The sequence below is a fragment of the Pyrgilauda ruficollis genome, unplaced genomic scaffold, assembly GCF_017590135.1.
Source record: "Pyrgilauda ruficollis isolate IOZ18807 unplaced genomic scaffold, ASM1759013v1 scaffold14, whole genome shotgun sequence".
Classification (NCBI taxonomy): domain Eukaryota; kingdom Metazoa; phylum Chordata; class Aves; order Passeriformes; family Passeridae; genus Pyrgilauda; species Pyrgilauda ruficollis.
The window spans coordinates 2,872,303-2,884,365 of record NW_024512543.1 but is presented as its reverse complement, the minus strand read 5'-3'; the positions used below and the strand labels follow the sequence as shown (position 1 = coordinate 2,884,365).

General features: G+C 45.0%; 1 protein-coding gene across 1 annotated transcript; it reads left to right on the top strand.

The window, feature by feature from the left end:
- The first annotated feature begins 8,717 nt into the window (after positions 1-8,717).
- On the top strand, positions 8,718-11,846 carry SRP14 (signal recognition particle 14). The gene is made up of 5 exons (XM_041459765.1): positions 8,718-8,810; positions 9,284-9,356; positions 10,003-10,115; positions 10,652-10,684; positions 11,015-11,846. Exons 1-5 carry the CDS (start codon positions 8,787-8,789, stop codon positions 11,102-11,104), a joined length of 333 nt encoding a protein of 110 aa, XP_041315699.1. The 5' UTR covers positions 8,718-8,786; the 3' UTR covers positions 11,105-11,846.
- The last annotated feature ends 217 nt before the right edge of the window (positions 11,847-12,063 follow it).

Here is a 12,063-nt window from a genome sequence, read left to right as displayed (position 1 = left end):
GTCACCGAGTGGAATGGAGCAGCACTCGACTTGTGCAGAGGGGTGCATCCCCCCATGCAGCACTGCCACTGCACGCACCCAGAGACTGAGCTGTCACTCGGCCTCTGGCCTGGTGCAGAACTGCTAATCTCACACTGAAAAGGCTATTTGCTGCCAAGACTTCTCTGCCAAAAGATAACTTTATAATACTGATAATCAGGTGCCCTGTGATGATTAAATGCCTGTTGCTTGCCCCTGTATGAGGAGTTTCTTGCTGACATGCTGTTTATTACAGCAAACCACATTAATTACAGAAAAAGCAGTCTTTTACTGAAAAGAAGCAACAAAATCTTATCTTAGCCTAGAAGTGGAGAAAGTGCAATTAATTAATTTGTTTCTGAGTCTAACCTCTAGACATAATAGATTTTCTAGCACGGCTATATATTGTAATTACAGGATGGAGCAAGTCTATACTGTAGCTTGCATTTGAGTGTGTAATGAGGAGTGAAAGATTGATGTTCGTGTGGTCAGATGACTAATACACTGCTAAGAGCTGAACTGGTCGAGCAAGAGTAACAGGCACCGGAGATAGCATTTGATGTCTTGCTGAATAATGATGTTGTTTCCTATGTTAATTATCTTCCTCTAACCTGATAATTAACTTGTCCTAAGAGTACAGAGTGCAACACAACACTGAAGACACTGCTGCTCCATGGGTAGCTGGTGTCATGCCACTGCTCATCCCTGTGGTCTTTATTCTCCCTCAAGAACACTAGGGGATTTTCCCAGACTGCACACAGTAGGCATGGATATATAAACACATGTGACAGATGACAGATGCCTTCTGAGAAATTGCGTTAATGATACTCTTCAGTCTTGTCTGGGAAAACAACGAAAGGAAAGACCAGGGTGAGAGAACACCATACCTTGATTGCAAAACAATGTTAGGTAAACCTTTAGCATAAACAAAGTCACTTTCATCCTAGGATTTGTGGGGGCTTTTTTTTTTTTTTTTTTTTTTTTTTTTTGTCAAACATATCCCTTTTGTAATGTTCATCATAAAGACCTAGAGTACTCTTCCTCCAATGGAGTTCAGTGGGGTTTTAGCTCTCCTGCTGTTCAAATGATCATAAAACAAAGTTGGGTCATTATAAGGTTTAAGCATAATAGATGCCCTACATTTACTGCGTCTCACTGGCTGAGTTCTCTAAAACTTCTCTCTGTGCTTGGCAGTTTAAGTCCTGGAGATTTTACTGCTTTTTTACTGGCTTTATAACCCAATCATAACTTCTCTGAAAGAAAAATCCCATACCAAAACCAACAGGTGGGGTTGAGGTTTCACTGCAAAAACAAACAGACAAACAAAACTTTCAACAAAATAAATTCTTTGATAAGGAGGTTTCTGGCACAGTATTCTGTAAATTTAGCACAATACTTGCACACTGTATCTTCAAGCAATGCCACTCCTGAACTTTGAAAGCTGTAGGGGTCAGTTGTCGCAGAAGTTTTTAAGGCTACAGGCAGTAACAAAGGAACTGCGTTTGTAATATCTGCATTGCTTCTGATAATTTCCTTGTCAGGATTGCATTTAAGGCTCTGTGAGCTTGATTGGCAATGTCTAGGTTACCCGCTCCTGCAAGCAGGGGTGACTCACCTGGGATTTCTATAGCCTGAGCACTAACAAAGAGCCTGTGACTTCCAATCTGCCTGGGGCTCCTGTCTGCTGCCCTGTGTGCCTTTGAAGACAACGTGTATTCAGAAACAGACGGGGAGGCAGAAATAAAGGGACAGGGAGAGCAACAAACCCAGATTTCGGTTTGGGCACCTGCGCTTCCTGTTTCTGAGTGGCTCCACTCACAGTTACAGTGCTTAGATTCTTCTGCTTTACAGAGGTACCCCCTGCAACCCTTCATCTCAGAAGGAGCTTTTGATAAACAAAGCCAGTAATAAGGTGGGATTTGGATATGGAGAGACATCACCAGAACCAAATTATGTCAGGGTAGCAAGGGATGTTGCCTGAGTGTGTAGGCAGTAGGAGGCAAGTAGGAGAGAAAAAACACTCCATGAGCTGATAAGAGTGGATTAAGGATTTGGCACTAAGCAAATCACTGGAGAAGGACGTGTTTCAGAAAGGCAGAATGAGAAATCACAGCCAGTGCTGTTCCTGCCCTAATGAACTGACCACTGCTGGAAATGGTTATCTCAGGATGGCGTTGAAAACCATCTGCTGTGATGGACAAGATGTTTTAGGTGTTGTAAGAAGGCACGAGTGATGCTTGCTGACACTGAAGCTCCAGAAGCACTGCACATGATTCTGATTTTCTCTCTCACAGGAGGCAGAAGAAAATACACAAACTAGTAATATCCAGCCTGCTGTTTCAGACTCACTAACATGGAGTCCAGACTGTTTATACGGCAGAGATACCTTCAAGCCCTTGTCACCTCAGCCTCGAGTGTCTCTGCCTCCTCTCCTGCGCTGCCATCCACCGGGGGTTGGGTGTGTGAGGTGGGGGCGTCCGGAGCACAGGGGGAAGGCAGGCGGACAGCTCATGTAGAAAACAGCTTTGCAATGCCTAGATCCTGCAGTTTTTTTCTTTCCCCCTATTGTTAAGTGGCATTGAGCACCAGCAAAACAGGAAACTGCTTCCTCCAGCCGCTGACCCAGCCAACCCAGGGCAGCTGCTGGCTGTGCAGCGGCCTCCCTACACCACCCTGTTCCTAGAAAGTGTCGGGACATTTGGAGGAGTGTTTAAGGAAGAGCAAAATGTGCTACTAAATCTTGAATAAGTAGGTATGTTTGGCAACTCTTACAAGAAGGGAATCATACTGGAAATATCTGGTTAAAACAGTTAAAAAACCCTCTCTGCTTTTCCAAAATTGGGGCTTATGGAAGTGAGAGCAATGATATCCAAGCCAGGCTCTGTCACCTCACTCATGTGGCAACTAACTTGACTGTCTTTTCTTTGTGATATGCACATCTTGTATCGGACATCATTACTTGAGCTATGAAGAAACTATTGTTTTATAGGCACTGCAGCTTTTGTTGTGATCCTTGAACCTCAGAAGTCCAGCCAGGTCTCGCTTTGCTGGGCGTCCTCAACAGAGGCAGGAAATAGTGCTGGTGAGATGATAGGTGACCCTTTTCTTCCTGAGACAGCAACACCCCATGGTATCAAGAGAATACATGCTGCTGGGGTTTCTGTCCTTCTGATGAGACTGCAAATGGAGGATAGCAATGACATTGTGGCTCCCTTTCTAATTACACATCCCCAGGTGATCTCTGATATCAAGAACAAGGTTATCCTCCCTGGTGACATTCTGCTGATCTAAAATTCCCATTGATTTGGTTTAGTTTTGGTTTTGTTTTTTTCTATGTTGTGATATTCTTCATTTAGTCTTTTAAAAACTTATATAGTTTAAGAAAATTCCTGTAAATTCACTGGGAATGTCTGGTGGAAATTTTTCACAAGTGTACTTCTGTCTTTCTGAAAGTAGGACACATTGATGTGAAAGAAATGATGCTCAATCTAATTTCTGTCACCTCATTACTCTTGAGCTCCAACTTAATTACCTCCCTGATGCTTTGCACAGCTCTTAACCAGCCATTTTGTGTCTACTCAAAAAACTGCCACACTAAATGAAGTGATGACTAGATATACTCTTCCCACTGGAGAGAGGAGATGTGAGATTTGGTTGAGGTTTGAAACACCATTTCTAGAGCACCCAGAAGGAGCATCATATGGTACAGGCTTGATCCTCCATTCTGGAGTTCACAGATGACTCACACAGACTCACTGAAACCATGCTGAGTGCTTATGTCACAAACCTATGGTGCCACACTCATGGCCACACCGTCTCTGGCTGATGTCTGTGTGTGCAGAGCAGTGTCACTTCCCAGCAGTGCTGGCAGCAGCCACAGGCCGAGGCCCGAGAGGAGGAGGGGACAGGGAGGACAGCTCAGCTGTGTCACCTCGCAGGTGCTCTCCTTCAGAACAGGCTGTTCTTACACTCTGCTCTGCTCTACTCACAGCTGAAAGTTACCAGGACTTTGGATGTTCAAATTGCATTTCTCTCCTTTTTTATCTGACCATTTTCCTTCAGTGTTTTGCATTGGATTTGGAGGTATGTGAGACTGTCTTTTGCTAGTTCTGTCCTTCAAACTAAACACATATGATTGACATGGGCTTCTTGTCCCTCGGTCCTTCCTCACACTTTGGTAGTTAAATTAATTGGCTCTTTAATTTCCTTGTTCCCAGAAGTATGTTGAGCACTACAGCATTATTCGTGGACTCAGTACATACATGCCATTGCAGGGTCTTACAGAGCACAGATGACACCATCACTTGTACAGATGAACAGCTCTGCATCTGTGCTTTTTGTGAAAAATTTTCTTCCAGCTTTTTCCTCCCCATTTTTTGTGAGATGGAGGCTTGTCACAAAACCACTTCAAGCATGTGTGAGACACTTAATAACAGGGTAAATATACATCCCTTATCTTCTTTGACAGGGAAGCTTTCTAAAATCTGGATGGTACTTCAAAACCATGTGGGTCTCTTCCAAAAAGATCTTCTTGTGTCTCACTCAGATAGGTTTTGATTTGCACTACAATAGTAATGTGGTGCGTTAGAGTTTTAAGAAATGTATCTGTATCTATTTCCTGGTCTCCCCAAAATATGAATCACTGTTAACATTGCTATTACACAATGAAAGTCAGTGTCTGTTGAACTCAAGGTTGCACTTAACCTATCTTGAAACTCATTATGTGTTAATATGACATGATAATAAATAGAATAGGAAGGATTCACTAAAATGAACAGAAATGCTTAGGGAAGAGCTGAGGGTAAATGAATCAGTTCCTAACATATAAGGAACCTGTTTGTTGAGGAGATCATCTCTTTGGAAGTTGGCTTTCTCACCAGGAGAAGCTTCTCACTCAGCAGCTCTCTGGTGGCATAATGTGGTCTCAGAAAGATCTTTCTAAAATGCCTCGTTTACTACTCTGTTGGAATCTATAAGGTATTCAGAATCTTTTTCTTTCTCTACCAGCTGATGAGGCGAATAACACTGCTTTGTACCTCTGTATCTACCTTGATCAAGAGGTCTCTGTCATTGTCCCCTTGCATGTCCTTTATTTCTTTTCACAAGGGCCACTTATAAAGAAGGTTAAGACCCTATCTCAGGACTGACATTCACCTGTACCAATGTAACCAACTGATTGCTTTGTTGGAAATCCACCTAATATCAGAAAAAAAGAATAAGTGTTCCTTCCTCTTGTTGAAATTTTTCTTCTCTACTCCCCTGGCACAGGGCTTAAGAGATGTTATGGTAGCTCTTCCAGGGTTAATAGTCTTTCTGCCCAACCAGCCTCTGTTAAATGTTGGCTCTGGAAGGCTTTTCCTGTGCCTATTAATCTCAGATCTGGTGAGGCCAGTACGGCATCGAGGTGTGCATCTCTGTTTTTACAGTGCTAATGATAGACTTGTAAAGGGGGGGGAGGCTGTTACTGGGCTCCTGCTCTAACACTGACTCTTTTTCCTTTGCATATACTTTGACGTGGTATTCTTGAACTTACAGATCAAAGAGAATTACCAGAATGATCCACTTGTGAATTGTGGGCCATTATCTGTTATTAACTCATCTTGAGCACTGTGGTGAGCAAACTGTAATTTACAGTATGTTATTACATTTCTGCTCACTGTGGTGCACAGCAGCTGAATATGTGTGTGTGCTAGTCCATAACTAGTAGTAATCCTTGCTGGCTAATTCGAATAGATCTTTGCCAACCTCTACTAAGGCTGATCAAGAATTTAATTTACTTCTAATAGTTTTGTTTTTCTGCTTCCTGCCCCTCCCACCACATTTAGGAGAGATTTCACCTTCTCCTTTTCTCTTCAGTACATGCTTGCTTCCAGGAAAACTTGGAAGTGCAGCAACAACCGCCTCCAGTTCTCTGCCAGATTTCCTTCAGGATTTAATGATTCAGGTGGCTTCATTTGCTAAATTTTTGCCAAAAAAAAAAAAAAAAAAAAGAAAAAAAAAAGTAAAAAAAAAGTAGTTCTCCACTGACACCATATAATAAAGTTGAGCAAACAGGAGGGCTGGTAGGAGACTTATTTTTATTGCCTGGCCCTGGTCACATGACAGATCAGGTTACAAAATACTAATACCCCTGCCAACTCTCAGGATCCACCAATTCCTCTTGCTACTGTTTTAATCCAACCTGCCTTTTCTTATTTTTTCTCCTTTTTTTTTTTTTGGTGTGAGGGCATGGGGTGAGGGGAAAGACATCAGACTGGGGCAGGAGATAGAGTGAAAAACGAGTATATCATGATTGGGAGTATCCCTTTAGCTCCTTCAGTGTTTGTTCAGCACTTTTTCGCCAGCTGAATAGCTTATTCCCTCAGAGTGTTGGCAGCCTTTGGCAAAAGTAAAGCAATGTCAGCATTCCCCTGTTCCATCTACTTTTTGGAAAGCAATCGTTAAAAATGTTCCATTTTCACCTTGTTTGCAAGTTGTGATTAAGGCTTCTCCCCCAATTAAATTGTGACATTCTGGCTTGAAAAACAGCTTCAAGATCGGGAAGATAAGCTAACACACATGCACACATGCAAAAAAAAAAAAAAAAAAAAATCCTCCTTGGTTCTTGTGGAAAGAAATTCAGCAGTTCAGTGGAGCCACTTCTTTTAATAGCAGTGAGACAAATATATTTTCCAAAAAATTGCTGATAAAACAACAGATTTGGAAAACATAAACTTCATGCAACTCTCTGGAGTTCTTCACAGCAGTTTCCTCTTTGTCCCTTCTTCCAGCATACAGCAGAACCAGAGCTTTAGTGTCACAGATTCCTGCAAGGAATCTGCCTGGAGAGGTGGATGCACTGTATCTTTGCACAGTCTCTGATGTGGCAGCTGCACTGCTACTGCCACCTCAGCTACATTGAGTGGGCACCGCTACGGCCACAGCGTCCCAAAGGTTCACCTCAGCAACAGAGGCAGCGCCTTACAGAGGGGGAGATTCAGGGGAAAAACCTCTGTGGTGTCCTTCCCACAGGCACTGATGGTTTTGGCTGTGTCAAAGGTTTGAGAGAATAACTACATATAATGTTTCTCCACCTTTATAATGAAGAGCTGTGGCACAGAGGAGTTAGGAGAGCAGTTCATGGCAACACAAGATTTCTCTAGTGAAGTCAACAGTCAGAATTCAGGTGACAGTGGTAGTCCCTGTGTTTCAGCTACGAGACCACCCATCTTCTCTTTTGGCAAGCGTGAGTGGAAATGTACTTCTGCCTTCCAGTGCCTGTGACCATGGTAGTTTCCAAGGGGGAGTGTGTTGCAATTGTTTTAGTTTTTCCATTTCTGCTCTTCTTTCACAAGTTGCCTATAAAAACCTGCAACACTCTTACATCGACCATGTTCTGGGCTCTCTTGAAAACACAACCCTACTCTGATTTCTGACAAAACAACCTCTTGTAGTTATGACTTCTCCAGCAAGCAGGCAGGGTTAGAGGAAGAAGTGTCAGCAATGACTCCATGCATGCACCCATGTTCGCTTGTCGTGCCCACTGACTGCAGGCTGGTAGGGGCAGGGACCATCACTGCACGTCTGCAGGCCTTTGGCCTCTCAGTACTTCCAACCACAGCACTGATGGTGTCCCCTTAGAACGCCTGTTTTCAGGAGGCTTCAATAACACATATTCCTTCTTTTTTATATGTTTTTAATGCCACGAGAAACACTGGAATTTATTATACTGAAGTCTTTCCTCGTCAACTGCAAATAATACAAGTGCAAAAGCATCAGGAGGATGGTATCATCCATGATTGTGGGAAAAGTAGTGCTGGATCTCTACACTTCCCTTGTGGAGTTACCTTAATAACTTGGTAGATTTTCATAAACTATGGCCGGGTTGCATGACCTGCTTGTTGGGCATTTGTTTCCTTGTCCTTTAGGCAGCTTCATTTCTGTGTGCGCAATCACAGCACCCTCTACTGCCTCCCGCTGAACCTGCAAAGGCACCGCGAGTAGTCGTGGACTCTAGAAGGGACTTTTGGAGTGACTAGGCTTTGTCATTATCACGTGTGGTTTCATATACCAAACAACACCCCCACCATGAAAAGAGTAATGCAGGAAGGTATTTCAGATCTGTCTAGAACGCAGACCAGAGCCCATAAATGAACAGTATGAATTCCCCAGCGACTCAAGCACCTATCAGCCTGACAGCAGTTTTTCCTTTTGCTCTGTAAGGCATTATCTTCCACTTTTGTTAGGTCCACGGAGGAAAAATCGATCTATTTTGCTAGCGATAAACACGGAAAGGCACTAGATCCCGTGCTGCTACTTCTGTGTGCTCCTGCCCCGACTGCCACGGGCCGGACAGAAAACTCCCATTACAGAATCCAGCCCTCAGGAGCTCCAAGTGTCAGGGCTGTGAAGCGCTCTCTCGGCCCTGCCAGGCGCAGGTTTCCCCCCTGCTGTTTTTGCACAAATCCAGGGGTTCGTTTAGTCTCAAATCCCGCCCTCCACAGCCAGCCGCGCTCAGCGGAGCCCTTTGCACCAGTCCGGTCTCACTGGGGCGACGGGCCGGTCCCAGGCGAACCCTGCGAGCGACTCGCGGGGCCGGGGCTCGGACCGCGGCACGTGGGCTAGGCAAAGCGGTCTCCAGGCCCTGTCAGCGGGCGGGGCCGCAGCAATGGCGCTGGGCGCGGCCGGGCAGCGGGTGGTGCCGCCCCGGTCCCTCCCACCCCGCGCCGCTGACGTGGCGCTGCCCCCGCGCTGCGCGTGCGCACGCGGCCCTTCCGGAGCGGAGCAGGATGGTGCTGCTGGAGAGCGAGCAGGTGCGGGGCCGCGGCCCGCCGGCAGTGGGGGCGAGCCCCGTGCGCCGCCGCGGAGTGGGGGGCGAGCGAGGGAGCGAGCGAGCGAGCGGGGGAGGGAGGGACAGAGAGAGGGAGAGAGAGAGGGGGTTGGGGGGGAGATGCCGGCCCCGCGCCGGCCCGGGCGGCGTGGGAGCCACTGCGGGGGCGGGGAGCGGAGCGGAGCCGGCACTCTGAGTCGGCGGGGCAGAAGCGCCGGGCCCGCGGGAGGTCCGGGGGGCTCAGAGCTCGTGTTCGGAGTCAGAACCGCAGGCCGAGCCGCCCCCGGCTGGGACTTCGTGTCCTGCAGCTTCAGCGTGGCGAAAGCGAGAGTTCGCCTTTCCTCGGTGCTGCTCCCGCGGGTGGAGAGAGCCCGGGCCCGGGCGGCGCCCGCGGGGAGCAGAGCTCGGAGCTCGTGTGGTGGCCCCCAGCCATGGGCGCGTCTCTTTCTCTTGCAGTTCCTGACGGAGCTTACCAGGCTCTTCCAAAAGTGCAGGACTTCCGGCAGCGTTTTCATAACGCTGAAGAAATGTAAGTTTTGAGTCTGTTACTGGGTTAAAGAGGTATTCCTATAAATCCGACTGTTGTCACCAGGTATTTTAAGTGATAAGAGCTGTAATCCAGGGTATCTGAAGACAAGAGTAGTCATAGGGACAAACCCGTCAGCAGGAGCATTGATGGTACCACTGTTACTATTAGTATACTAATAACCTTTGAGTCAGGCTGTATTTCAAACTGCAGGACTTTCAAACTAGGACATTCTGATTGTTAAACAGTAAGTTAAAACCGTTTGTTTTCTGTAAAAGGAGAGTTCTGATGTTGTTTTTGTGTGTTCATGTTCCTCTGGTTCCTGGCTAGCTGGCACTACTGGAGAAGCCATGTATCGAGTCAGGAGGTAGCAGGGTGGTGTGCATTTAAAGCATGCTGCTGCTCGAGCAGGTGGGGCATACAGCACGTTGAGGGGAGGATTTACTTCATTTTTTCTGGCAGGTACAGTTTACAGAACAGATCTTTCTGGGGTTCTAGAGTAAGAGCAATTTGGCAGCAGTATTAGTTCAGTTGGCCTGAAATACCAAGGTGCTCCACAGATTGGCTCATAAACAGTTTTTGGCATCTCATATCAGAAAGCATCTGTTGATCTCAATAAAATAAGAATAAAAATTCTTTTTCAATACAGACGATGGCCGAACAAAACCAGTTCCACGCAAAGGCCACGTAGAAAGTTTTGAACCAGCAGACAATAAATGTCTCCTGAGAGCAACTGATGGAAAGAAGAAAATCAGCACAGTGGTAAGTGACATCTTTTAAGTTAGAAAGACCAGTTGCTCTGTGTGGTTTTGATTTAATGTTCCATATTTTAAGTGAAACTTGAGAAAACGTTAACTGGTAGTTGAAGACCTGATGTCTGTTTACTTTGAATGGGGGATTGGGAAAGGCTTTAGCTTACTTTAGCTCTGCTCTGTGATAAGACACAAGGAAAAAATGTTACTTAAGAAAAATAGCTGAGAACATGAGCTGCAGCATTTTTATGGCCCCAAAAGTGAATCAAAGCTTTCTTTGAATGCTTTTACACATTCTTCCCATGTGAAAGCATGTGAGTTAGGCCTGTAGAGGGTTTTGGTAATTGAGGAGTATTTTCAGTTTTCTAAATCAGTGAAGTCCTGTGCCATATCAGGACAGCACATTGACCACTGAACGTTTTAAGTTGATCCAACTGATGCTAAAAAGACCAGATGTTAACTGGCGGGTAAACATGTACTGACTGATACTTGGTCTGTAATAGAAGCCAGAGTTTTCATGGTTAACCTCCAGTATTACTTTTGTAGGTGAGCTCAAAGGAAGTAAATAAATTCCAGATGGTAAGTTTTGTATGCTTTTTATTCTCCTTTTCTGTTAGTAGTAGAAGTGGTCTATTGGAAGTACTGGACAGCTGTGAACAGGTTGATTTCTTGCTGAACTGCCACAGAAACTAAGACTACCCATTTATCTTTATCTGTTTTAAAAAATCCTGGTTTATCTAACCTTGTACATTGGTTTAGAAACCGTATTTTCCTGGTGCAGGGTGTAAGAGCATGGTTCTCTGGGAAAAGACTGATAATTGGCCATGTGTAATACTTAAAATGTTACCTCTTGCATATTGTCATTTAAGTATTTGGGGCTCTTTAAAATGGTTCTAATTGTTCTTTCAGGCATATTCAAATTTGCTAAGAGCTAACATGGATGGCTTGAAGAAGAAAGACAAGAAAAGCAAGGCCAAGAAGAGTAAAGCAACACAGTGATGGGACAGTGTGCTACCATCACTATAATAGACTTGACCCTTGCTCAAAGCAAAGTCCATTTCTTTTTGAGTTACTACTTGTCTTTGGCTTTCCTTCCAGCAGGAAACTGGGATGTGATCAGTACTTTTGTTTAAACTGAGTGCAGAGGTGCTTTCTTTGGGTTGCTGAATGGCAGGAGTATGTACAGCATTCTACTGACATAGCTTTACACTCAGCTGGTTTGTACTTACACTGCTGCTGTGTTCTCTGCAGTGTAAAACCTGGCTGGAGGGTAGCACAGGGTGAAGAGACATGCACTGTACCAGAAGCAAAACAAGACTGGAGCGGGTGCCTCAGTGACAGATGCCCAGTTTTATAGATGAGCCTCAGTAATTCTAGGGAAAGCAGGTGCCAACATACTATCAGGAACAGCTGCTTTCCTGTTTCTGTCTTAACCTGAGGGCCACATCTACATGATGCAGTGCAGATATCCCAAGGCAGCCAGCACAGTGCTCAAAGTTCTTGCAGAGCTTTCACTCCATGCAGATCCAGCTGTTCTGACCTGGGCATGGGGTGGGGGGAGGTAGGACTCTGCATCATGTTCCCTTCAGACATAACTTAAAAATGGTCATGTCACCTAAACTTTTTTTTTAAAAAACATCATCCTTCAGTATATTCAGGGATCTGAATTTTCCTTCCTTCATATGAACAGATGTAAAAAGTAAATATGTAATTGCTCCTATTAAACATAATGAGAAATGGATTGGGTGTAATGGCTGATGTGACTTCTTGTGAATTGCTAGGAATGGCACAGTTATCTCTGTCTTTAGGGTTGTCTGCTGCTTTGGACATTGCTGTTAGAACCTTCACAGTTCTCAGCAGTTTTGTGGTTTGTCTTGCAAGTTACCTCTACATGTTTTAACTCAGTCACCTTCTTTGCTACAAGAAACGGTAGAAAAAGTAAGTAGGTATTTATTAAT

Bases quoted from the DNA above. Each gene is read 5' to 3' on its own strand.
- SRP14 (XM_041459765.1), top strand. From the start codon at position 8,787: ATGGTGCTGCTGGAGAGCGAGCAG. The intron at 9,357-10,002 runs GTAAGTTTTGAG...TTTTCAATACAG, and splicing joins TTTCATAACGCTGAAGAAAT to ACGATGGCCGAACAAAACCA. The intron at 10,685-11,014 runs GTAAGTTTTGTA...TTGTTCTTTCAG, and splicing joins AAGTAAATAAATTCCAGATG to GCATATTCAAATTTGCTAAG.